At 44.4% G+C, this 27,959-nt stretch overlaps 2 protein-coding genes across 3 annotated transcripts in view; both read right to left on the reverse strand.

Moving 5' to 3' along the window:
• LOC115119317 (netrin receptor UNC5C-like) overlaps positions 1-27,959 on the reverse strand; it is a 327,268-nt gene that overhangs the window by 109,082 nt on the left and 190,227 nt on the right. The gene's annotated exons all lie outside the window — the stretch shown is intronic.
• On the reverse strand, positions 679-9,975 carry LOC115105776 (PHD finger protein 12-like). The gene is made up of 13 exons (XM_029628149.2): positions 9,041-9,975; positions 8,478-8,659; positions 6,642-6,714; positions 5,961-6,511; positions 4,616-4,748; positions 4,320-4,484; positions 4,067-4,225; positions 3,147-3,951; positions 2,874-3,020; positions 2,498-2,596; positions 2,292-2,374; positions 1,963-2,101; positions 679-1,778 (listed from the first exon to the last, which is right to left on the reverse strand). Exons 1-13 carry the CDS (start codon positions 9,104-9,106, stop codon positions 1,393-1,395), a joined length of 2,988 nt encoding a protein of 995 aa, XP_029484009.1. The 5' UTR covers positions 9,107-9,975; the 3' UTR covers positions 679-1,392.

Genomic DNA, 27,959 nt, shown 5'->3' on the forward strand with positions numbered 1-27,959 from the left:
GCAAGTTCATTTTCGTGCCACCTAGTGGTTATAAACACGGACTTCCTCGTACAATAACAAACATCCTAGTTGACCTCAAACCTACACTACACAGTTCAAAGCCACACCGGAACAAACATAGCTAAGTGCAATGTTAATACACTGCAACAAACATGGAGTTACAAGCTACTCACAGCCCATGGTAAAACGTTAACCAATGGGGCAAAAAATGAGTGCATTTACTGCATGTATTGTAGCAAACAGAGATAGTGCAAAACGCCTTTCGGTTCTTGAACCCCAGTCTTGGCAAACTAGTTTACCTAAACAAAGGTCGCTACACTATCTCCTCAGTTTGGGAGTGTCCCCCCACTCTTCATTTTATGAAGTCCCTCACATGTACACAACTCTCCAATGGTCTAACATGCGACATCCCACTCCTGACACCATTGTAGCAAACGATGACATGCAATGTCCCTTTGTGGGTCTCCCAGGCAAGCTTGCTAACCACTGCTCCAATAAGGTTAACCCATTTAGGGGAGATCGGCACTAGCTTACCTAGGAAAGGATTGCTACAGTATGTACTATGTAGCCTACATCTACAATTGGTAGTTAGCAACGAATGAAATGACAGAAGCCAAAGTGCTCACTGATGCTTGTTCTTAAAAATCTTTAGGTATTTACATTATGACTGACAAGAAACAAAGTCAAAGTGGATTTGTATTTACAGAGTACATAAACATTCGATGAATTATTTCTAAAAACAGACCATTTACTATGTTGACATAGTATTGAAAAAAACTGGACTAACACTTTTGAAAACTACTGCACAAAATTCACATAAAGCACTGTACAGATTTAAGCCAAAATGGCCATAATTTGAGTTTGCATACAGAATCCTATGCTTCCCTTGTTCTGCTGAAAAATAATTCTTAATCATGTACATTTGTGTGTGGATATTTAAAACACACACACCCATGTATATATAAGCATGGATGTGTACACATACGTTTGAATATATAGCTGCTACCTGTAGTGCAATAGTAGCAAAACAAACATCTGAACTACATTTTCAAATACAGTACACAAACTAAAATGATAAAGAGCAAATAAAAGTAGCATTTTCAGAGAAATAAGCATCATTACTGGCACAAAATACAACAAGTTGGGTACTTTACAAGTGACGTTGCTTGTTTTTTCGCATGTCTACGATAAACCATCCCTTTTTTCAATGCCAAAGTTGTCCATTTACAAAAAATATAAATTCTATGTGCAACTTGCCAACAAAATATGAGCCTTAAAAATACTTAATTTCATGCAAATGTATGAACATAAAATAAGAACGCTTTCCCTTTTTATTTTATACAGTATACAAGTACAGCTGCTGAGCCTGGTTCTGTTGACGTGGGAACAGAGCTAGGGGACAGGGTTAGGTTGTGTCACTGGCACTTGATGGAGCTGGGAGGTGTGCTTGTCAGAGGGTTCTGTTCCTTCCTGGCTCTGGGAGGTGGCAGTGGAGGTGGTGTTTGGGGTAGTCAGGGTTTCCTCTTTGGGCTGCTTGCAGGCAAACTCTGTAATACTGAAGACAAACTGCATGCAGCCCAGCTTGACGAAGCTGCCGTGGTGGAGCAGGGCAGTGCCCTCCCAGCCTGCCCCACTGCCCCCAATCAGACTGGAGCTGCTGGCCTTGCAGTCGCAGCAGGATCTGGACAAAGTCCCTTGACACTGGCTCATCACCCCCTCCTCTAGCACCATGGGCTCCCCCGCACCTTCCACTTCCTGTTTCCTCCTCTTGCAGCGCTCTGTGGGTAAAAGACATTACAAACAATCAGACCTTGTTAAAGCAAGGTCCATCTCTGTTAAAGCAGATCTGTGTCTGCTTTAACAACATTAGGAAATATGCCATCATGGTCATTACTAAAAGGTGAAGGAGAACTACTTCCTTCCTGTTTCTATAGGAAGCGGTGACAGAGGAGCTCCACTCACTGATAATGTTCTGCACTTTGGAGACCAGGCTGCTGGAGGGGCTGGGGCCAGTCTTCTCAGAGAAGTCACAGGAGTACAGCACATTGTCCACCATGGTCCCGTGTTCACTGTAGTTGAGAAGCTCATACTGCTTGGTGTTCTGATCGAGGCAAGAAAAATGACAAAATAAAATATTCAATTTACAGAGCAGCTACTAAAATAATCCCTCAAGCAAGGAAATATAAATCTGAAACATATTTATACTTTATTTCTGTACGAGTCAGAACTTATCGTAAAATTGTTTCCAATACCAAGAACATGTTTGAATGTGAAATAAATGAGCCACCCACCTCATCATAAAAGATGCAGGCATGTTTGCCTGACACATAATTACAATGACCATAGTTTGTAAGGCACACGTCCATGTCAGCACCTGCAAACAACAAGACACAGCCTCAAGTCAGCTAAATCTGCCAGGGATGGAAGACACCATTACCTGAAAAGGAGTTCCTGCTATTGGGTCATGTTGGGTTATCTGGGACAGAGGGAATCTTACCAGTTCCTATGTACAGGCTTCTGTAGCACATACTACAAGCTCCTCCTTTCCCAGTCAAAGGATAAAACACAGCCCTGGCCTGGATATCCTTGTTTTGTGCTGAGAAAATAAACAACACATTAACTCCTCAAAATGATGCTTTATACAGAACAATCAAAGTTAACAATATAGGACAAACTAATTCAAATGAGGGATAAAATTACAAACATGATGATGAAAGGGGGATAGAAGCAACGGACGTTAATAGAAATGGAAAGAATGATCGGCGTGAAGACGGTGAGGTAGGGTTAGTGAGGGAATGGCCAGGGAGTCAGAGTGAGGGAGGGATATAGGGAACACTGGGTGGTGGTCTTGATAATGAACAAGGGTTTCTTACCTTCTGTAGGCTGGGGTTGTGGCACAGGAGGTAGGCTGATACAGCTGCTCTGTGGAGGGGAAGGAGCTTTAGGGCCAAACAACTGCTGGATCCTCTGCCAGGCCAGGAGTTCAATAAACTTCTCATCTAGACTACTCATCTGAATCTCTGGAAAATAATCAAAGTTAAAGAGATATAGTGAATTCAGTTAGTGTGGATCTAACTTCTCCTCATCAATTATTCACATGTGAAACCAATCAAAATGTCGATCTTATTATGTCAGGCGAGACTTACCACCGTGGCAGTCTGCCACAGCCTTCAGACAGCTGGACAGGTCTCCCATAGAGAAAGAGCTGGGGAGCAGAGAACCACTCCTGGGGGTCACAGCATCAAGACTGATTTTTCCACCTGCTGGTGGGGCAGTGGAGCCCAGCTTGGTCGTGCCCTTGATCTGGTATGGTGTTCCAGGTGGGGTGAGGGCACGGGTCACTGCAGTGCTGCTGCTAGTGGTCCGAGCAGGGCCCTCTGTGCCTTGGGAGGGTCTGTGAGGTGGAGAGGGACCTCTGGGTTCTGGTTTGAAGGGACTGGTGCATGGGGATGATGTCACTGCACAGGGTTTTAACAGGGTTTTCTCAGTCTTGACCACAGCTCTTCCAGTGTGGTTGGGTAACTCCGGGCCAGGGGCTGCTGGTGTCTGAGGAACAGCCCTATCAGGACCCGAGGGCTCTCTCAGTTTGTAGAGGTCATCCTGTCTGCAGGCCTCTGAACTCCCATTGGTCCGAGCCAGCTGCTCCAGAGGACTGTTAACATTACTGGGCCCACAGTAATGACAAGGCTTCTCTGTACACATGCTACACTTGCCTTCTTTGAGTGCAGACGCCCCCTGGGGGCAAAATGCTGCACTGTCAGCCTTAGGCTTGGAGGCTGGCGACTCTGTCCTGTTAGAAGTGCACACTGCACCGCCCTCTGCTGTTCCACAAGGTTTGATGTAGGCCTTGTTCATTTGCTCAGAGTCCCACTCAGACGATGGTTTCTCCTTCTGCTTGGCCGATAGATGTCTCACTATGCTGCACTGGAGTGTGATGACGTCACGTAGCCACTGGGAGACAATACAGGAAAACAAAACACATTAAATCAGTATTAAAGACATTGGATTTGTTTACTATCATGAAACATTGTATATCACTGCTGCGTAACACTCCAGTGTGTCCTACCTCCTGTTGCTCGTCCTCGCTCGTTAAGTGCTGAGAGGGTGTAAGGTGCTGGTGGGAGGATTCTGGACTGCCGTTACAGATCAGCTCCCCATTGCGGATCCCAGCAGGGGCCATCATGGCCGGGGGACACTTGTATTGTGACTTTATAGCATCAGGGACCTGTCAAGAGACACATGATAGATTGAGTTACAGGATGTGACAACGGTGAACACAGAGGTGGTGTGTTATATTTCACAGTGACTAATAGGCTGACCTTGAGGGTTTTCTTCAGGTGTGTGTGGGCTCCTCGGCGAACGGGGGGATTGAGACGATGCACCCGCTGCAGGAAATCCACCTTGACGGCGTGTTGGGACATCCTGTCCTGAAACTGGTCAAACAGCTGGCAGCGGCCGCTCAACGTCAGGCTCCTCTGCTTCAGCTGGGAGAGAGGGGCACAAAATCAGGTCAATACCATTAAAACTTAATGTTTCAACACATGGATGTGTGACTATGAGCTTACTTGCACAACCGCACTTAATAAAGGTGAAATAAAATCCAAAATTGACTTACCACCATGTGCTCTATATGATTGGGGCACATCCACTTGCCCACGGGCATGGCAGTAAGAGGGGGGTCCAGACAGTCCATGTGGAACAAAAGGGGGCAATAGTCACACTGGATTAATGGTGCCAGCCTGCAGCTCCTACAACACAAACAGAGGAGATTGACAAAAACATGATGGGTTAGATATACGACTGATATCAAACAAGTAGACTGTAAAATATACTCAAAATAGAGCTAGGGTTAGTTTGTCCTAATAGTTTAGTGAAAGAGGGGATCACTTGAGGACAAGAGATGAATGATTTTGAACACTGTCTGGAATCCTGGCAGTGTATCTGTGGTAGAGACCCCAAGCCAAGCCCCAAGGCTCATCATTGGAGAATATATAAAATGCTCAGTGAATTCCCCCTTCTCTCTGGCTAGCCATGTGGTTCTGAATTCTGTGGTATTCCTGACATAGCCATGGCTCTGATGCCAGCCCATAGAGGCGCTCTAGAGGGTCAGAAATAACACATAGCAACATTGTGGTGCCTCCGAAAACACGTCAAGACAAACTCTACAACTCTTCTAACTTTTTTATTTTTTTAAATCATGTATTTATTTTTAAAATGGGGTAGCCAGTCAGTCAGGCAACTGTTGAATACATCTCCCCAGGCCACCATGATCAAATAACTAACTAGCTTTAAGATTCTCAGCCACACAACCCAATACAAGGAAAATATTAGAAAAAAAAGAAACTAGGCAAATATTACTTTATATCATGATACTAATAGACTGCTGTAAAAACAAAACAAATAAATAAGACAAAACACAAACTCTGTTTGGCATTCAGGAATGCCTTCAAACAAAAAACGTCTGCTGAACAGATGTGTACTGCTATTGAATCCAAAACACTGTTCCAATGGAGTGCCTGCCTCTCATTTAAGACCAAGCCATGCGTTCTGAAAGATAGTCTGCATACTGTTATGTCACCTTCTTTCGTTTCCTTTCCCTCTCCACTGGGAGAGAGACTGTACCATTTTCCTAGTAATTACGGCTCCTCTTTCCACAGGCAGAGTCCTATAATGGTGCACTGTTTGCTCTTTTGAATGCTTTACTTAGCCCAGCCAGAGAAGACGGCACTGCATTCAATATAATAAATGGCATATTGAATATTTTCATAGTAAACAGCTGAAATAGTGTGTGATCTGCATATAATTGGACAAGATATCTTCTTTCCAGATTCGTTCTCCAAGCTTAGTAAGAACGTAACATCTGGTGCCAAAAAAATCCCAGTTAGCCTACACAAAAATAAAGTTCAATAGAAGGCGCTGATATTTTGTCATTAAAACATTGGCCTTCCTGTTGTCCATACCTTCCACAGGGATAGCAGACCTTCACTGGCAGTGGGACCAGCCCATTGTGGTCCAGCTCGTGCTGCGGTCGCTTCACATTCTTTCCTGTCATCTCATCTCTCCTCCTCTTTTTACTAGTTCCTGGAAGTGCAGTTGTGCAGGTGAGCTCATTGGGGAGCTGGAACTGCGTGGGGTTCCTCTCCATGGCAGCAGCTATCAGAAGGTCAAAGGGCCTCTTGAGGTGTGGGGTGGAGCTCTCGGGCTCCGAGCCCTGGGCGTCGTCCTCCACGTCTAGCATGTCGTCATCCATGTAATTCTGCTCCGATGGTGTGGGGGTGTCTGTGGAGGCGGTGGAGGTGGGGGTGTTGGGTCTGCTGCTGGGCCTCCTCTCCAGGAGACGGACCTGGGCAACAGCTGTAGCCCTCAGCCCTGTGGTGCCTCCTACTGCTGCCGTGGGGTCCAGCCTCAGGGTGCCTGGGGCAAGCTCTAACTCTGCTGCAGGGGAGGAAGACTGCTTAGACAGCTGGCGCTCCAGCAGACCATTAATCTGCTCCTTCTTCAGCTCCCGCTTCTATGACACAAGAAAAACATGTAAACAGTCTGAAAAGCACTGGTTACACTAGTCTCACCACCCTATCCAGATGAATGAAGCACTCAACAAAAAGGTAATTTCTCCCCATGTTTCATCAGACTTGACCCACCTTCCTGCGCACCATGCAGCGATGACACATCCAGTCTCCAGGGGGCAGCATCTCCTTACTCAGGGGTGGGTTGCTGCAGGTTCAACACAAGTTAAGCATTAGCAAAACAGCTGGCAAGGAAGTTCAATGCAAATCAGCAATTCATAACATTCAATGCCCTCACAATGTAGCCTAGTTTACAATTTCCAGAGGTATGGTGTTTTCCCAGGCCATTTTTCTCAATTGAAATGACTGAAAATGCTAGAGACCTGTAGCCGATGAAAGCCAGGTGAGAGGGAATGAGTTCAAACGGCTCTTTTTAGGCAGAGTTCCAAGGCCCCTGGGGACACAGTCTCGTGATTCAGTGGCAAAAGTATGTGCTGGATCTATTGAAAAGGCTGCTGGTCCAAAACTAACATGGATTCATTCAAGCTTTCCAAGAAAGACAAAGACTGCAGTCATGAGCACCACAAGAAAAAGGAGGACCACAAGATTAAATAACAATCCACTTTCCTCAGCAAAAACCGGCACCGATAACACTTTCCTAGAAGAAATCTTAACAATGAGCAAAAAAAAAATACATAAAAATAACCCTGCAGAACTCATAGGCAAAAATTATATACTGTAGTGCAGACTATGAGGATAAAGGCCTCTGCTCTGGTAGGTGCCTCATGCCACCAGCTCTGGTCTGCTTAGCTCCCAGCAGCACATGCCATGGTTAATGATTATTCATATCGTCAGTGAGGCTGCACTGCCAGGTTCCCAGAGCTCCTCACTGCTTCAGCAGAAATCCTTGACTAAACCGCACCAACATCCGCAAGCTCATTACATACTGGAAATGGCTGTTAGGAGACGACTAAGTGGGGTAGACAATGCATGCAAAAAATCTGTCATCCTTGACTGAAGAGAAGCAAGGCTAAGTAGCTAAGTGCAGAATTGAGTGCAGACATGTCAACAGAAAAATGGCCAACAACACAAGTTACAGTAGTTATGTACAAAGCTACAGAGTTAACATGTTAAAACTCTGTAGCTTTGTACATGTTAAAACTCTGTAGCTCTGTACAAGTACAAAGCTCCAGAGTTTTAACATGTACAAAGCTCCAGAGTTTTAACATGTACAAAGCTCCAGAGTTTTAACATGTACAAAGCTCCAGAGTTTTAACATGAACAAAGCTCCAGAGTTTTAACATGTACAAAGCTCCAGAGTTTTAACATGTACAAAGCTCCAGAGTTAACATGTACAAAGCTACGGAGTTTTAAAATGTACAAAGCTACGGAGTTTTAACATGTACAAAGCTACGGAGTTTTAACATGTACAAAGCTACGGAGATTTAACATGTAGGTCTAAATAATGTGGCAGAATATTTTTGAAACAGTCTACCTCACCACAATTTGGCAAAGAATGTGCATTAGATTAGCCAACAAGAGCTACTAAGAGCTTGTCTGTCAGTAGTCAGCTACCCAGAGAGTTGTTAGACAACCACAAATGTAGCCAAGTTCCTCAACTACTTTTTTTTATTGAGCTGACTCATTTCTTCAAAAAGTGTAAATTATTGTACCTGTTGGTCCTCTGTTGTTGCATGCTTTTTTGTTTGCTGAAATCCATACTTTGTATTTGATTAACGTTTTATTCAAAACTATGGATTTCAACAAAGTTTCGCAACAGAGGACAAACATAGATACATGGTAAGGGTTTAAGAATTTACATTTTTAAAGCACTGAAGGCTCATTTAAAAACAGGATTGTCTGTGCTCAACTCCATGAAGTCGTTTGGGTACTTGGCAATCACACATGCTGCCTTCCTTGCAAGTTCAACACCGGGAAGTCATTACTGTAAATTGAAAGATATAAGCATACCAGCACTGTAAATGAAAGGCGGCGGGACAATGATCACAACAGAGGAGGTCGCCTCCCTCTCTGCAACTGTCACAAGTGTCGTGATTCGTGGCTCTCCCTGCTCTCCGGGCATTTTTATCTGGTTTCCGACTTCTTTTTTCTCCATCTTCAGACTTGGGAGGCGCAAGCAATGCTTGTATTTGCTAAAATATCAGGAAAATAGTGCAGTGATAGATCTGGTTAGCTACCTACATTGTTGCACCGTATTTACTGTAGTGGCAAGTCTGCCATAGAACAAACCACATTTAAAATAGCTACAATGTACCAATTTCAGTCAATAGTTTGAATTGATACGGTTTGGTAACATGACTTCTGGCAGAGGTTTGCTTGAAAGAGCAATGGCGTCCAGCAGTTAGCTAACGACGTTAGAGAGCTTAGCTAGCTAGTAGTAACGTTAGTTAGCTACAAACATTGCACTGCCACTTCGCCCTATATATCAGCTAGTGAGTTAGCTAGCTACTACTAGATAAACACAAACATGTTATAACCATTTGTCATCGTGATAGTAACAGTAAAGGCTTTACCTGCATAAGACCACCAGAGGTGTCAAGATCATAGACAATCGCTGGGGTCTCCATTTTATCCCACATTCAAACAGCCGAAGTGAGCTAACAATCAGAGCTCCGTTAATAACGAATCCTTCAAGCAGATTATTTCCTAAAACGACAACAGTCTTGGGGAAATAAACAAGTTCCTATTAGGTAACTAGTTAATGGTTTTTGGAAAACAATGTTTCCGAGGTAGATTCAATACAATGCCTCCCTTTACAGTTCAAAGACGAAGAGTCGTTTCTTCATGAAATCCTTAGCTTGGTCAGCCTTGAATTGTTGATCTTCCACGTTGTCCCAACCGTGTAATGCAAAAAGACAAAGTACTCCTTCTTGTTTCCAAATTGGATAAAAGATATTCGGCGTTTGGCCTTAGTCCTTACTGAGGCCTAGCTTTGTACTGTACATGGTGGTTGTGCTTGTCCCTACGCCTGTGGTTGAAGCTAACGTTAGCTATAATGCTGTTTACAGAGGCATATTTGTTCCCTTCCATAATAAAATAATACAATCTTACACCTGTAGCTCACATACCTGACATATAATTGCAAATAGATGAAGTATTATCCTTGTATATCGGGGGAAACAGCGCAGAAACTGTAGCTGGTATTATTGTTATGAATAAATGCTAGCAAAGCATCAGCCCTGACAGTGCTAGCTTCATCCTCACCATGGAGTTGGCGCAAATTTGCGTAGAACGACGCTTTGAGCATGCGCTCTACCACTGCTTGCTCTCATCTTAGTAGAGACAAAAATGGGCGTTTCGAATAAAGCTTGAGTTTTGGATACGATAGAAAATAACATTGTCATCCGTGGAAAATAGTTGTCATACATCGTATCAGGAATTGGGTTGTTCTGCTAGGGTGATCACCGATTGCAAGTTTGCTTATTGCTTTTACTAAACTGACAAGAAAACAAACTTCTCCTCGCTGCCTCGTTCCCTATATTTTCAATAGTACATCCTCCTACTTGTCCTCGACGACGAGTAGCCTAGGCCAAGTAGAAATTCCAGTCAATCGTCCTGACTGTTCATAGGAATTATCAAGGAAAAGGAAAATCATAAAATAAAATTTGTAAATTGACCAATTTATTTTAAATTTGTAAAAAAAAATATATAATTTCCAAGAATGCCCGAGGCCTCATTTATCAATCATGCGTAGGGAAAAAATCTGTGCGTAAACCATGCGTGGGATAATGTCCACGCAAAGTGAGATTTATCAAAATGAACTTTGGCTGGAGAGTGTGTGTAAATTGACAGTGCCAAATTGTGGAATAGGGAACTGCTTGTCAAACATAGTTTACTGTACCTAATCCAATGATTCCCAACCCGGGGTTCTAGGACCTCTAGGGGTACTTGAGAAGAGTCATTCAACTATAGGCATACTGGTAAAATGCACATGAGGGGTTATTCAGGGGTACTCAGGGCAGAGCAAAATTCAGTTGGTGGTACAGTAACCAAAAAAGGTTGGGAACCACTGGCCTAGTCCATGGGGAAAGTATGTGTTGAAATTGTGAGAGTAATAAAAAAGTCGTTGTTCAATTTCATTGTGAATTCATGCAACAGGCTAAAATGTGACCACATAGATGCGTTTGTTAAGGTAATAATCCAAATAAAGTACAGTAATTTGTTAAATTAGAGGCACGTGTGAAAGTGAAACCATTGTTGAAATACTATAAAAGACTGAGATAACGGGAAATCAATGAGAGATGGCTGATCTTGCTCTGTTGGAAGATTTGACACAGGCTGCATTTAGCAGAGAGCACGTTTTTAGAGACAGATGGGTCTTTTGAGCAGAATGTACAGATTGGCTCATCAGATATCTTTTCCCAAAACCAATCTTCTATGATTTTTGCAAGAATTTAAGACTTACTTTAGAAAGCCAAACACGTGCCAATAATGCCATTTCTGTGCACATCCAAGTGCTTCGGTTTTTGGCAAAGGGCAATTTTCAGAGGCAGCTTGTCGATCAGCATCTCACAGCCCTTGATGAGCCATTTCCATACACCATCGCACAACAGGTTGAAGTCAAGAGGGGTTTGTTTGTAATAAATACAAATGGAGCAATAGACGGAAACTACATCGCTATAAAAGCACTATCCCAAAACTAGTTAAACTATGTGAACAGAAAAGGCTCAAGACTCAAATCAAATCAAATCAAATTGTATTTGTCACATACACATGGTTAGCAGATGTTAATGCGAGTGTAGCGAAATGCTTGTGCTTCTAGTTCCGACAATGCAGTGATAACCAACAAGTAATCTAACTAACAATTCCAAAACTACTGTCTTATACACAGTGTAAGGGGATAAAGAATATGTACATAAGGATATATGAATGAGTGATGGTACAGAGCAGCATACAGTAGATGGTATCGAGTACAGTATATACATATGAGATGAGAATGTAGACAAAGTAAACAAAGTGGCATAGTTAAAGTGGCTAGTGATACATGTATTACATAAGGATGAGGGCGGAGCAGTTGCCGTACCAGGCGGTGATACAGCCCGCCAGGATGCTCTCGATTGTGCATCTGTAGAAGTTTGTGAGTGCTTTTGGTGACAAGCCGAATTTCTTCAGCCTCCTGAGGTTGAAGAGGCGCTGCTGCGCCTTCTTCACGACGCTGTCAGTGTGAGTGGACCAATTCAGTTTGTCTGTGATGTGTATGCCGAGGAACTTAAAACTTGCTACCCTCTCCACTACTGTTCCATCGATGTGGATAGGGGGGTGTTCCCTCTGCTGTTTCCTGAAGTCCACAATCATCTCCTTAGTTTTGTTGACGTTGAGTGTGAGGTTATTTTCCTGACACCACACTCCGAGGGCCCTCACCTCCTCCCTGTAGGCCGTCTCGTCGTTGTTGGTAATCAAGCCTACCACTGTTGTGTCGTCCGCAAACTTGATGATTGAGTTGGAGGCGTGCGTGGCCACGCAGTCGTGGGTGAACAGGGAGTACAGGAGAGGGCTCAGAACGCACCCTTGTGGGGCCCCGTGTTGAGGATCAGCGGGGAGGAGATGTTGTTGCCTACCCTCACCACCTGGGGGCGGCCCGTCAGGAAGTCCAGTACCCAGTTGCACAGGGGCGGGGTCGAGACCCAGGGTCTCGAGCTTGATGACGAGCTTGGAGGGTACTATGGTGTTGAATGCCGAGCTGTAGTCGATGAACAGCATTCTCACATAGGTATTCCTCTTGTCCAGGTGGGTTAGGGCAGTGTGCAGTGTGGTTGAGATTGCATCGTCTGTGGACCTATTTGGGCGGTAAGCAAATTGGAGTGGGTCTAGGGTGTCAGGTAGGGTGGAGGTGATATGGTCCTTGACTAGTCTCTCAAAGCACTCCATGATGACGGAAGTGAGTGCTACGGGGCGGTAGTCGTTTAGCTCAGTTACCTTAGCTTTCTTGGGAACAGGAACAATGGTGGCCCTCTTGAAGCATGTGGGAACAGCAGACTGGTATAGGGATTGATTGAATATGTCCGTAAACACACCGGCCAGTTGGTCTGCGCATGCTCTGAGGGCGCGGCTGGGGATGCCGTCTGGGCCTGCAGCCTTGCAAGGGTTAACACGTTTAAATGTCTTACTCACCTCGGCTGCAGTGAAGGAGAGACCGCATGTTTTCGTTGCAGGCCGTGTCAGTGGCACTGTATTGTCCTCAAAGCGGGCAAAAAAGTTATTTAGTCTGCCTGGGAGCAAGACATCCTGGTCCGTGACTGGGCTGGGTTTCTTCTTGTAGTCCGTGATTGACTGTAGACCCTGCCACATGCCTCTTGTGTCTGAGCCGTTGAATTGAGATTCTACTTTGTCTCTGTACTGACGCTTAGCTTGTTTAATAGCCTTGCGGAGGAATAGCTGCACTGTTTGTATTCGGTCATGTTGCCAGACACCTTGCCCTGATTAAAAGCAGTGGTTAGGGAATGTTTTTATCGTTGCTATGGGAACGACATCTTCAACGCACGTTCTAATGAACTCGCACACCGAATCAGCGTATTCGTCAATATTTTTATCTGACGCAATACGAAACATGTCCCAGTCCACGTGATGGCTCAAGACTCAATGTGGAGGTGATAAGTTATGTGATGCGCAAAAGACCCTACTGAATGTGGTGGCATGACTCATTCAGCATTGTTGGCCTATAAGCCAGTGTAACAGTATTGCTTCCGTCCCTCTCCTCACCCCTACCTGGGCTCGAACCAGGGACCCTCTGCATACATAGACAACAGCCACCCTCGAAGCATCGTTACCCATCACGCCACAAACTAGCTAGCCAGTTCACATTGGTTACACCAGTAGGGAGCTATTGAAGATGAATGGCTTATTGGGATGTGTTGCCTACTCATATGAAGTATATTTGTCATTGCTAAAGCAACTTCAATTGTCATAATGGTCTTTTCTTTGTAGCTATGTCTTTATTTTTATTGGTCAAACCACAACTGAGTGAGCCAAATAAAACCTTTTGTTTGTACTCAACCAACCTGACACTGGCATCTCTATTTCATCCTCGGAAAAGTTTATTTTTATTAGCTGTTTTTGTTTGCGCCTTTGTATTTCATGGTACAGGGTGGTATATTCCCTATACAGAAATCGCTCCGCCATTTCCTGGTTGCAAATATTCTAATAGTTTGCCTAATTTCAGTTTATGTGAATGGAAGGTCTATCCAGATGAGGGTGGGAAAGTACCTATCAGGCAGCTACCTGGTGGATAATGGTACACCACAGGGGAGTGTGATTAGTCCTCTGTTGTTCTTTATCACGATCCATGACGTTTACTCTCAGGTACAGCCAGATATTGGGGCGGCAGGGTAGCCTAGTTGTACTAGTAACCGAAAGGTTGCATGTTCGAATCCCCGAGCTGACAAGGTACAAATCTGTCATTCTGCCCCTGAACAGGCAGTTAACCCACTGTTCCTAGGCCGTCATTGAAAATAAGAATGTGTTCTTAACTGACTTGCCTAGTAAAATAAAGGTAAAATAAATTAAAAATTGGGAGGTTGTTATTTGCAGATGATATCATAACCGCCATCGATAAAAGACAGTACTGTGCAGCCGTCTTCATCGACCTTGCCAAGGCCTTCGACTCTGTCAATCACCATATTCTTATCGGCAGACTCAGTAGCCTCGGTTTTTCGGATGACTGCCTTGCCTGGTTCACCAATTACTTTGCAGACAGAGTTCAGTGTGTCAAATCGGAGGGCATGCTGTCCGGTCCTCTGGCAGTCTCTATGGGGGTGCCACAGGGTTCAATTCTCGGGCCGACTCTTTTCTCTGTATATATCAATGATGTTGCTCTTGCTGCGGGCGATTCTCTGATCCACCTCTACGCAGACGACACCATTCTATATACTTTCGGCCCGTCATTGGACACTGTGCTATCTAACCTCCAAACGAGCTTCAATGCCATACAACACTCCTTCCGTGGCCTCCAACTGCTCTTAAACGCTAGTAAAACCAAATGCATGCTTTTCAACCGATCGCTGCCTGCACCCGCATGCCCGACTAGCATCACCACCCTGGATGGTTCCGACCTTGAATATGTGGACATCTATAAGTACCTAGGTGTCTGGCTAGACTGCAAACTCTCCTTCCAGACTCATATCAAACATCTCCAATCGAAAATCAAATCAAGAGTCGGCTTTCTATTCCGCAACAAAGCCTCCTTCACTCACACCGCCAAGCTTACCCTAGTAAAACTGACTATCCTACCGATCCTCGACTTCGGCGATGTCATCTACAAAATGGCTTCCAACACTCTACTCAGCAAACTGGATGCAGTCTATCACAGTGCCATCCGTTTTGTCACTAAAGCACCTTATACCACCCACCACTGCGACTTGTATGCTCTAGTCGGCTGGCCCTCGCTACATATTCGTCGCCAGACCCACTGGCTCCAGGTCATCTACAAGTCCATGCTAGGTAAAGCTCCGCCTTATCTCAGTTCACTGGTCACGATGGCAACACCCATCCGTAGCACGCGCTCCAGCAGGTGTATCTCATTGATCATCCCTAAAGCCAACACCTCATTTGGCCGCCTTTCGTTCCAGTACTCTGCTGCCTGTGACTGGAACGAATTGCAAAAATCGCTGAAGTTGGAGACTTTTAACTCCCTCACCAACTTCAAACATCAGCTATCTGAGCAGCTAACCGATCGCTGCAGCTGTACATAGTCTATTGGTAAATAGCCCACCCATTTTCACCTACCTCATCCCCATACTGTTTTATTTATTTACTTTTCTGCTCTTTTGCACACCAATATCTCTACCTGTACATGACCATCTGATCATTTATCACTCCAGTGTTAATCTGCAAAATTGTAATTATTCGCCTACCTCATGCCTTTTGCACACATTGTATATAGACTCCCCCCCCTTTTTTTTCTACTGTGTTATTGACTTGTTAATTGTTTACTCCATGTGTAACTCTGTGTTGTCTGTTCACACTGCTATGCTTTATCTTGGCCAGGTCGCAGTTGCAAATGAGAACTTGTTCTCAACTCGCCTACCTGGTTAAATAAAGGTGAAATAAAAAAAAAGAGGGGAGAGGAGGGGAAGAGGGGAAGAAATGTGCCTACATAATCAGGAATATACAGGAAGCAATTGATGAGGTAGAGCGGTGGGCATTAATGTGGGGATTCAGGTTCTCTATAGAGAAAACTCAGACAGTGTTCTTTACCAGGAGAAACGTGGGAGATGAGGTATGCTTGAGGTTATATGGGAGAAACTTGGAGAGGGTGGGGGCCTTCAGGTTCATTAGACTGACCTGGGCAGAACACATTGAGAGAGTGGTGGGAAAGTGTAAAAAGGTGCTAAATGTGACGCGCTGTCTGACGGGGTAGGAGTGGGGGGGCTGGGCGTTCCTCATTGAGGACCATGTATGTTGCATTGATCTGGTCTGACGGGGATGGAGTGGGGGGGCTGGGCGTTCCTCATTGAGGACCATGTATGTTGCATTGATCTGGTCTGACGGGGTAGGAGTGGGGGGCTGGGCATTCCTCATTGAGGACCATGTATGTTGCATTGATCTGGTCTGACGGGGTAGGAGTGGGGGGGCTGGGCGTTCCTCATGGAGGACCATGTATGTTGCATTGATCCAATCTGTAATAGACTTTGGCAGTATACTATATGGTTCGGCAGTCCGGAGATCATTGGAAAGGCTTGATGTCATACAAGGACCTAGAATATGTAGTGGGGCGTTTTGGACGTCTGCAGCGGCTGCACTACAGGTGGAGATAGGGAATATGCCATTGCAGATTCGAAGACAGCAGCTGGCAATGAATTATTGGGTCAACCTACAGGGACATGGGGTGTCTCATCCTGCAAAAGGGATTTTACAGGCATGCTGGGAACATGAGAGAAGACAGAACACAAGCTTTGGGTGAGTGAGTAATACCCAGACAAAGGAGATGGGACTGTATGGAAGGGAGTTTAGTCCAACGGTATCTATTCCTGTAAATCCATCATGGCTACTCCCGCCTCCAGTAGTTGATCTAGATGTGTTGGAGATACAAAATAAAGATGGGTAGTGTGATGATCCATCTGATTTATTTAAGAGACGTCTGGATACTGTGTATCAGGATTTTGTGGCCATTTACACAAGATGTACTGGTTCAGCATTTGTAGTGCAGAAATGTGGGGTGTAAATCAGGAAACTTATTACAGATAATCTGGCTGTATATATGGTGGAGCTGATGGCCATACTGTTGGCCTTGCAGTGGGTGGAGGAAGTCAAGCCAGCCAGAGTAGTTATTTTCTCTGATGCATGTGCAGTGTTAATGAGTCTCCAGTCCTTTAGGTCACATAGCAGACAAGACCTGCTTTATGAGGTGCTACAAATCCATGGCAGGATTAGACAGATGGGTATACAGATAAGATTTACTTGGGTCCCAGCCCATGTGGGGGTGGAGGGGAACGAGGCAGTTGATGTACTGGCTAAACAAGCACTTAGAAGTGGGGATGTTGATGTTGTAGTTTCAATGAGCAAGGCAAAGGCAAAAAGCCTGATATGGACAGTGATGGAGCAGAGATGACAGGAGCAGTGGAATAGAGATACTAAGGGCGGCGTTTATTTCCAGTACAGAGGAAAGTCAGGGAGGGGAGGACGACAGGAAGGGACAGAAGAGAGAAGGCTATTTTTAGAAGATTAAGGGTGGGACACAGCCGGTTGAATAAGTCCTTAAATGTGAGAGGAAAGCATCCAACAGGAAAGTGTGATTATTGCCAGGAAACAGAGACCGTGGAGCATGTTTTGCTACGGTGTGGGCAGTATCAGAGGGAAAGAGAGAGGCTGAGATCTAGTATGAGGGAGAAGGGGATACAGTAAATTAAGAGTATATTGAGTAGAACGTCATTAGATATAGTCTCAAATATTTTGTTATCTTTTTTTAAGAGCAAAGGGGCTGGCAGGTAGGATTTCTCTGGCCCACACTCCAGTAGAGTAGGTGGCGGTAATGCACCATAACGTTGGATGCCAACTGCCGATAAATCCCACCGAAGAAGAAGTTTACGTGACAAAACTAGCAAGTATAGTGTAGAGCAGGGGTACTCAACTCTTACCCTATGAGGTCCGGAGCCTGCTGGTTTTCTGTTCTACCTGATAATTAATTGCACACACCTGGTGTCCCAGGTCTAAATCCCTAATTAGAGGCGATCAATGAAAGAAATGCAGTGGAACTGGCTTTGGGGTTCAGAGTTGAGTTTGAGGGGTGTAGAGAATCATTGTAAAACGCTGGGAAATATATTTTCCATAACCCCCCCCAAAAAATATATTTTCAGCTGTTTGAAGCTGGTGTACCGCTTCTTAGATTTGCTTTCAATGAGAATGACAGATATATAACACATTTCTAAGATAATTTGGTAGGGTTAACCAAAAAGTTATATATTGCAGATTTAAAGGTACGATTTTGACCATATATGGTTAATTACGGGAGTTTTGAAACGCAAATAGCCCAGGCTGTGCATGAGCACCAAGGCTGAAAAACAATTGGTATTCATCAATCAGTGGGGACTGGTGGGAGGAGCTATAGGAGAATGGGCTCATTGTAATGTCTAGAATGGAATGTGTTTGAGTGCATAAATATAATTGTAAAAACTGGAAACTATGATAACATTTAAAAATGAAACACCCTCGAAGGCAAATTTGTGGCACCCACAATAATCTGCTTTATTTATTCCTGTCTAAAAATGTCTGTGTCAGAGTGAAAAACTGTGGATAACTTTGTTATGAAATAGATTTTGTAGTTCAGTTCATGGTGTCAATCACAGCTAATTCACAAGAAATGAAAGACAAACACATAGGTAAATAGATATCTTGCCAACTTTATTTCATGTTGCATTTAATTTAATCTTCTCTTTTCCGCACCCAAAGAAAACACATGAAAAAAATGCTATAGTATACTATGGTGTAAATACTATAGTATTCACTGGTGTTTTTGCGGACTCAAATCAGCAAAAAAAACTATAGTGAACACTGTAGTATTTACTGTAATATACTGTAGTATTTACAGTATACTGTAGTATTTATTATAGTGTAGTATTTATTATAGTGTATTTATCTGCTGGATAAATATTAAAATAGCACATTTTCCACAACCTGTAGGTAGGTAGGACTGGGGTCTTAACAGATAGTTCAGATCCTCTGCGCTTTTCTATAATCTGTAGGGAACACAATATATGGTCTATACTTGTTAAGTACATTTCTCACTTATCAGTGGCACAAATTGGGATATGGAGAGGGGAATGGGCAGGTAATATGGAAATTGAATACTGTAGTATTTACTATATTTAAATAAGTGTGGTAATTTTGCGGACTGTAATGTTTGTGGACATTACTGTAGTATTTCCTAGAGTGCTTTTTTTGAGAATAATGCTGTAGTATTTACGATATTCTACAACATTCTATAGTAAGTACTACACGTGTTAGAGGGATACTACAGTGTGTAGTATAGAATTCTACAGTATACTACAGTTTACTACAGAATTCTTTAGTAAGTAATGTAGTATTCTATAGTAAACTGTAATATTTTTTCATGTGATTGACTCATTTTAAGGTGCATTTCACATTTGTTTTGGATAATCAATGCGCATTTCAGCAGGATATGACAGTTCTGTCAGATAAAGGTGGTCCATTTCTTGCAATCCTTTTTTACACAGAGTCTAACTCTCGGGGGAATTTTTCACAGTTAATGCAGTTCTTTTTATTCAGATTTTGAGTAATAAAATATACACCCACCTTACAACTTACTCTGAATGTACTATTGCTGGGCAATCATCAGTTTGCACTATATATTCAAAGTTTATGACCAAAGACACACAATGATACCAAAGGGAGTCAATTTAACATTTATAGAGACAACAATTAAGATAAACAGTAAAAATAAAACCTGTTGTGACTTGCAAACTCAGATTGGACTGGATGGATTGTTTATTTTACAAAGAGAAGAAAAGTACACATAGTTTGAATATCTGACATGTTCTTTGACGTCAACAAATGTTGGGGATGCAGTTCAATACTTTAAGCAGTCAATTTCTTGTGTGGAGAGACAGAAACGAAGGAGAGCACAGACAAGGGGTGGTAGACAGTGGCCCATGAGCATTCTTATGTACATGACGTTTGTGTACTTTACACAACAGCACTTTGTAGAAGATGGGATTTTAGATGGCCTCCTTTTCATTAAATTGGTGCATACTCTCAAGAGAAAGCTGTTGGGATTTAACATTAGTTTAACCAAGTAGTATTTACCTACTCTATATCTGCCATGAAGGGGAGATTAACACTGTGGTCTATACATTTCTCTGATGTATTTTATAGTTGTTTTAGCACAGGACATGTCTCTCAACAAAACTGTGAGTCAAACTTGAACAAAACACTAATTTGGTTCGTCAAGTCTCAGACACCCTCATATTAGACAGGGAGTTTATTTACAAAGTGATTTAAAAAACAAAACATATAGCTGTAGACATGGTTGGTGGAATTATAGTAGCAAAATTGAAAATTAAAATATTCACTTAAGGTAAATGTGAAATTTGGACAATGTTCAGTCAACTGTGGGTCATAATGTATTTTTCATGTATAGTGTATATTTCAAAATCTTTGCCAACTCATTATCGGTACATTCATTCTTCAGATTTCTCATGTAAAACTTAAAAACCAATTAAACTTAATGTATCCCTATCCCCCATAATGTAACCAGTCCTGGGCTTATGAAATAAACAATGTAGAAACTCTAAAGAAAGGCCATCTGTGTTGAAGCTCTACAAAAATAACACCATGTAGAACCACCACCGTTGCAGCTCTGGTAGAAGTCCTCTGGAAAGACGGATATTTACAAAAGCCCACAAAAAGGAGGGAATGAAGAGGAAGAAGAGTGAGGAATAGGAGCTGAAGTCATCGCAGAAAAGCTTGGAGGTCACAAAAAGCAACGGTTGAATTCCTCTCGCTGTAAGGTCTCTAAATGGTTACCTCATAATCTCTTTTTTCCTGTAAAGACCAGACAAACACACTCATCAAAGGTTCTTACTGGCCAAAAGTTCTTACTCTGGGTCATAATACTTCAGTTCCTCAGCCACTGCCACCCCATCATTTACTTTCATTATCAACAGTGAGATGTTATGCAAAGGTATTTTCTTTCCCAAATTTAAGTTAATAGTAACTACTTGAGGGAAAGAGAAAAAGAGAGAGTGATGAAGTTAGTGAGGGTCAGGGAGCTCAGTGGTGAGGAACCCATTAACCCCACAATGTGTTGACTGAAGTTGACACCAGTTTGGTACAGTGACAGGTGATACAGTGGGTGAGGTGGATATGAGGTGTGCTCGTTAAGATGGACAGTCGGCATCAGAAGAAGGCCTCACCTCATTGTTCTTTTGCAGGCAGCCAAGGAGGGACAGACAGACAGACAGACAATTAATAATCACAGAACACAAGCCGGCTGATGGGAGGAAGAGGTGGAAACGAGGAGGATGAGGAGAGTATGGCCCAGTCAAAACGGAGACCAGATTATGTAAGTAACGAATTAGAGAAGCACATCTGCTCACGTCACACAGCCGTCTGAATACCTGCTTAACTAGTAGGACATTCCCGCAACACAATATTTTGAATCAAGTGAGATGGCTTTTTAGAGCATGATATGCATCACTGTTACATTTGTAACAGAGTTGATGAATAGTTTAACACAACACATTCATATACGGTACCAGTTTAAAGTGTGGACACACCTACTCATTCAAGGGTTTTTCTTTATTTTGACTATTTTCTACATTATAGAATAATCGTGACGACATAAAAACTACAAAATAACACATATGGAATCATCTAGTAACCAAAAAAGTGTTAAACAAATCCAAATATATTTTATATTTGGGATTCTTTAAAGTAGCCACCCTTTGCCATAATGACAGCTTTGCACACTCTTGGCATTCTCCTAACCAGCTTCATGAGAATGCATTTCAATTAACAGGTGTGCCTTGTTAAAAGTTAATTAATGCGTTTGAGCCAGTCAGTTGTGTTGTGACAAGGTAGGGGTGGTATACAGACGAAAGCCCTGTTTGGTAAAAGACAAAGTTCATATTATTGCAAGAACAGCTCAAATAAGCAAAGAGAAATGACAGTCCATCATTACTTTACTTTAAGACATGAAGGTCATTCAATAGAACTTTGAAAGTTTCTTAAAATTCAGTCGCAAAAACAATCAAGCACTATGGTGAAACTGGTTCTCCTGAGGACCGCCACAGGAAAGGAAGACACAGAGATACCTCTGCCGTCTCTTCTCAACATCAACTGTTTAGAAGATACTGAGTGAATCAGGACTTCATGGTTGAATTGCTGTAAAGAAACCGCTACTAAAGGACACCAAAAAGAAGAAGAGACTTGCTTGGGCCAGGAAACACAAGCAATGGACATTAGACACAATGAACATTAGCAATGGACATTAGCACACTTAATGATTGAGTTGGAGGTGTGCATGGCCACGCAGTCATGGGTGAACAGGGAGTACAGGAGGGGGCTGAGCACGCATCCTTGTGGGGCTCCACTGTTGAGGTTCAGCGAAGTGGAGGTGTTTCCTACGTTCACCACCTGGGGGAGGCCCGTCAGGAACTCCAGGACCCAGTTGCACAGGGCGGGGTTCAGACCCAGGGCCCCGAGCTTGATGATGAGCTTGGAGGGTACTATGGTGTTGAAGGCAAGGCTGTAGTCAATGAACAGCATTCTTACATAGGTATTATTGTCCAGATGGGATAGGGCAGTGCAATGGCGATTTCATCGGTCTGTGGATCTATTGGGGCGGGAAGCAAATTGAAGTGGGTCTAGGGTGACAGGTAAAGTAGAGGTGATATGATCCTTGAATAGCCTCTCAAAGCACTTCATGATGACAGAAGTGAGTGCTACGGGGCGATAGTCATTTAGTTGGAGACTTATATTTCCCTCACTAACTTAAAACATCAGCTAACCGATCGCTGCAGCTGTACATCTGTAAATAGCCCATACAATCTACCTACCTCATCCCCATATTGTTTTTATTTACTTTTCTGCTCTTTTGCACACCAGTATTTTTACTTGCACATCCTCTGCACATCTCACTCCAGTGTTAATTTGCAAAATTGTAATTACTTCGCTACTATGGCCTATTTATTGCCTTACCTCCTCAAGCCATTTGCACACACTGTATATAGATTTTCTTTTTTTCCGATTGTGTTGACTGTATGCTTGTTTATTCCATGTGTAACTCTGTGTCACTTTGCTTTATCTTGGCCAGGTCGCAGTTGTAAATGAGAACTTGTTCTCAACTAGCCTACCTGGTTAAATAAAGGTGAAATACATTTTTTTTAAATAGTTCAGTCACCTTTTCTTTCTTGTACAGGAACAATGGTGGCCATCTTGAAGCGTGTGGGGACAGCAGACTGGGATAGGGAGAGATTGAATATGTCCGTAAAAACACCAGCCAGTTGGTCTGCGCATGCTCTGAGGCCGCGGCTAGGGATGCCGTCTGGGCCGGCAACCTTGCGAGGATTAATATGCTTAAATGTCTTACTCACATCGGCCACAGAGAAGGAGAGCCCACAGTCCTTGGTAGCGGGCCGCATCGGTGGCACTGTGTTATCCTCAGCACTTAACCAGCATGGCTACCACAGCATTCTGCAGTGGTACGCATTCCCATCTGGTTTGCGCTTAGTGGATCCAAGATGGCGTAGCAGTCGGACGTGTGTTTTGTCTTGTCCCGTCCTGTATAGTGTAAATATAGTTTTTCCTCTTTTTTTTTTTTCCTCTTTTTTTTTCTGTATATATTTCGTACATATTTTAATCTCACTTCCCAACCACAGGCTGAATATACTCTCCTGCAACCCGCATCACCCAATGTGGTACGGATCTGCTTTTTCTATACTTTAGAATCGGAACCCTCATCAGAAGCTAGCCGCTAACTAGCTACTAGCTAGCCACTGCTAGCGGTCTTCAACGCTAACTAGGACACCAGCGCGACATCTACCCAAAGCATATCAGACTGCTTTTTCTCTACCACATCTCCGGATTCCTACCGCAAGCTCTGAAGCTTTATACCGGATCATCGTAAATAGCTAGCTGCAATCCGAGTGGCTACTCCTGGCTAACGTCTCTGTCCCAGAGCAAGCACCAGTTAGCCTGGAGCTAGCCTCGAGCTAAGCCCATCTCCCGACTACCCGAAGAGGTCCAAAAATACCTAATTTGCCAATTGGCCTGGACCCTCTACTGACCCTCTACTGCCGACACGGAGCCCCGCCGATCCATCACGACTGGTCCGCCGACATAATCGTCCGAGGGGTTTCAACAGGCTTTTCCGCTGCGACATCGCCAAAGATCCATCTGCTGGCCAAGGCCCGCGAGCTTTCTGAATCACTGTATCTCCAGCTCACCGCATGAAGAGGAATAAATAAACAGACTCACCCCATCGCGACGTCCCCCAAAGGTTAACTCTCTAGCCCTCGCTATCTCCCTGCTTGCTAATTCGGCCTGCTAACGGCTAGCTTGTCAAGCTCCGGTCCGCTAACTGCTACCTTGTCTAGCTCGGGCCTACGAACTGTTAGCTTGTTAGCACAGGCCTGCTAACCGTCTGTACCACCGCGTCCCAATCACTCTCTGACCCCATTTACTTTCTATCTCTTTTTGATTTTTAATTTGTTTATACCTTCCGGAAACCTGCCTCACCCAATGTGATACGGAATCGCTGTTACTTTTACTCTTATTTTTATTTTTATGACACACTCAAGAACCTCCAGACGTTAACCAGCTAACTAGCTACAAGCTAGTTAGTCATTGTTAGTTTAAAAAAAAAAAAAAAAAAAAAAAAAAACCTGGATAACACTCGCCAGCCCCCTGCCCATCCACCGCTGCCCCTGGACACTGATCTCTTGGCTACATAGCTGACGCACGCTGGACTGTCCATTAATCACGGTACTCCTTTCTGCTTGTTTGTCTTACCTGTCGGCCCCGTTGCCTAGTCGACGCCATTTTACCTGCTGTTTGTTGTGCTAGCGGATTAGCCTCGCCTACTGTTTTTAGCTAGCTTTCCAAATTCAACACCTGTGATTACTGTATGCCTCGCTGTATGTCTCTCTCAGATGTCAATATGCCTTGTATACTGTTGTTCAGGTTAGTTATAATTGTTTTAGTTCACAATGGAGCCCCTAGACCCACTCTGCATACCCCTGTTACCTCCTTTGTCCCCACTCCCACACATGCGGTGACCTCACCCATTACAACCAGCATGTCCAGAGATACAACCTGTCTCATCATCACCCAGTGCCTGGGCTTACCTCCGCTGTACCCGCACCCCACCATACCCCTGTCTGTGCATTATGCCCTGAATATATTCTACCATGCCCAGAAACCTGCTCCTCTTATCCTCTGCCCCCAACGCTCTAGGCGACCAGTTTTGATAGCCTTTAGCCGCACCCTCATACTACTCCTTCTCTGTTCCGCGGGTGATGTGGAGGTAAACCCAGGCCCTACATGTCCCCAGGTACCCTCATTTGTTGACTTCTGTGATCGAAAAAGCCTTGGTTTTATGCATGTCAACATCAGAAGCCTCCTCCCTAAGTTTGTTTTACTCACTGCTTTAGCACACTCTGCTAACCCTGATGTCCTTGCCGTGTCTGAATCCTGGCTCAGGAAGGCCACCAAAATTCAGAGATTTCCATACCCAACTATAACATCTTCCGTCAAGATAGAACTACCAAAGGGGGCGGAGTTGCAGTCTACTGCAGAGATAGCCTGCAAAGTAATGTCATACTTTCCAGGTCCATACCCAAACAGTTCGAACTACTAATTTTGAAAATTACCCTCTCCAGAAATAAGTCTCTCACTGTTGCCGCCTGCTACCGGCCACCCTCAGCTCCCAGCTGTGCCCTGGACACCATTTGTGAATTGATCGCCCCCATCTAGCTTCAGAGTTTGTTCTGTTAGGTGACCTAAACTGGGATATGCTTAACACCCCGGCAGTCCTACAATGTAAGCTAGATGCCCTCAATCTCAATCAAATCATCAAGGAACCCACCAGGTACAACCCTAACTCTGTAAACAAGGGCACCCTCATAGACGTCATCCTGACCAACTGGCCCTCCAAATACACCTCCGCTGTCTTCAACCAGGATCTCAGCGATCACTGCCTCATTGCCTGTATCCGCCACGGAGCCGCAGTCAAACGACCACCCTCATCACTGTCAAACGCTCCTAAAACACTTCTGTGAGCAGGCCTTTCTAATCGACCTGGCCCGGGTATCCTGGAAGGACATTGACCTCATCCCGTCAGTTGAGGATGCCTGGTCATTCTTTAAAAGTAACTTCCTCACCATTTTAGATAAGCATGCTCCGTTCAAAAAATGCAGAACCAAGAACAGATACAGCCCTTGGTTCACTCCAGACCTGACTGCCCTCGACCAGCACAAAACATCCTGTGGCGGACTGCAATAGCATCGAATAGCCCCCGTGATATGCAACTGTTCAGGGAAGTCAGGAACCAATACACACAGTCAGTCAGGAAAGCTAAGGCCAGCTTCTTCAGGCAGAAGTTTGCATCCTGTAGCTCCAACTCCAAAAGTTCTGGGACACTGTGAAGTCCATGGAGAACAAGAGTACCTCCTCCCAGCTGCCCACTGCACTGAGGCTAGGTAACACGGTCTCCACCGATAAATCCACGATTATCGAAAGCTTCAATAAGCACTTCTCAACGGCTGGCCATGCCTTCCGCCTGGCTACTCCAACCTCGGCCAACAGCTCCGCCCCCCAGCTCCTCGCCCAAGCCTCCAGGTTCTCCTTTACCCAAATCCAGATAGCAGATGTTCTGAAAGAGCTGCAAAACCTAGACCCGTACAAATCAGCTGGGCTTGACAATCTGGACCCTCTATTTCTGAAACTATCTGCCGCCATTGTCGCAACCCTATTACCAGCCTGTTCAACCTCTCTTTCATATCGTCTGAGATCCCCAAGGATTGGAAAGCTGCCGCAGTCATCCCCTCTTCAAAGGGGGAGACACCCTGGACCCAAACTGCTATAGACCTATATCCATCCTGCCCTGCCTATCTAAGGTCTTGAAAGCCAAGTCAACAAACAGGTCACTGACCATCTCGAATCCCACCGTACCTTCTCCGCTGTGCAATCTGGTTTCCGAGCCGGTCACGGGTGCACCTCAGCCACGCTCAAGGTACTAAACGATATCATAACCGCCATCGATAAAAGACAGTACTGTGCAGCCGTCTTCATCGACCTCGCCAAGGCTTTCGACTCTGTCAATCACCATATTCTTATCGGCAGACTCAATAGCCTCGGTTTCTCGGATGACTGCCTTGCCTGGTTCACCAATTACTTTTTCAGACAGAGTTCAGTGTGTCAAATCGGAGGGCATGCTGTCCGGTCCTCTGGCAGTCTCTATGGGGTGCCACAGGGTTCAATTCTCGGGCCGACTCTTTTCTCTGTATATATCAATGATGTTGCTCTTGCTGCGGGCGATTCCCTGATCCACCTCTCGCAGACGACACCATTCTATATACATTCGGCCCGTCATTGGACACTGTGCTATCTAACCTCCAAACGAGCTTCAATGCCATACAGCACTCCTTCCGTGGCCTCCAACTGCTCTTAAACGCGAGTAAAACCAAATGCATGCTTTTCAACCGATCGCTGCCTGCACCCGCATGCCCGACTAGCATCACCACCCTGGATGGTTCCGACCTTGAATATGTGGACATCTATAAGTACCTAGGTGTCTGGCTAGACTGCAAACTCTCCTTCCAGACTCACATCAAACATCTCCAATCGAAAATCAAATCAAGAGTCGGCTTTCTATTCCGCAACAAAGCCTCCTTCACTCACGCCGCCAAGCTTACCCTAGTAAAACTGACTATCCTACCGATCCTCGATTTCGGCGATGTCATCTACAAAATGGCTTCCAACACTCTACTCAGCAAACTGGATGCAGTCTATCATAGTGCCATCCGTTTTGTCACCAAAGCACCTTATACCACCCACCACTGCGACTTGTATGCTCTAGTCGGCTGGCCCTCGCTACATATTCGTCGCCAGACCCACTGGCTCCAGGTCATCTACAAGTCCATGCTAGGTAAAGCTCCGCCTTATCTCAGTTCACTGGTCACGATGGCAACACCCATCCGTAGCACACGCTCCAGCAGGTGTATCTCACTGATCATCCCTAAAGCCAACACCTCATTTGGCCGCCTTTCGTTCCAGTACTCTGCTGCCTGTGACTGGAACGAACTGCAAAAATCGCTGAAGTTGGAGACTTTTATCTCCCTCACCAACTTCAAACATCAGCTATCCGAGCAGCTAACCGATCGCTGCAGCTGTACATAGTCTATTGGTAAATAGCCCACCCATTTTCACCTACCTCATCCCCATACTGTTTTTATACTGTTTTTTTATTTATTTATTTAC

Source organism: Oncorhynchus nerka, linkage group LG22 (genome assembly GCF_034236695.1).
Source record: "Oncorhynchus nerka isolate Pitt River linkage group LG22, Oner_Uvic_2.0, whole genome shotgun sequence".
Classification (NCBI taxonomy): domain Eukaryota; kingdom Metazoa; phylum Chordata; class Actinopteri; order Salmoniformes; family Salmonidae; genus Oncorhynchus; species Oncorhynchus nerka.

What these genes read in the sequence shown, in the direction of transcription:
- LOC115105776 (XM_029628149.2), bottom strand. Translation starts at nt 9,106, where the DNA reads ATGTGGGATAAAATGGAGACCCCAGCGATTGTCTATGATCTTGACACC. An exon ending in GCGAGGACGAGCAACAGGAG is followed by an intron (nt 3,952 to 4,066) that starts GTAGGACACACT and finishes ATTGTCTCCCAG; the next exon opens with TGGCTACGTGACGTCATCAC. An exon ending in ACAACCCCAGCCTACAGAAG is followed by an intron (nt 2,597 to 2,873) that starts GTAAGAAACCCT and finishes TTATTTTCTCAG; the next exon opens with CACAAAACAAGGATATCCAG.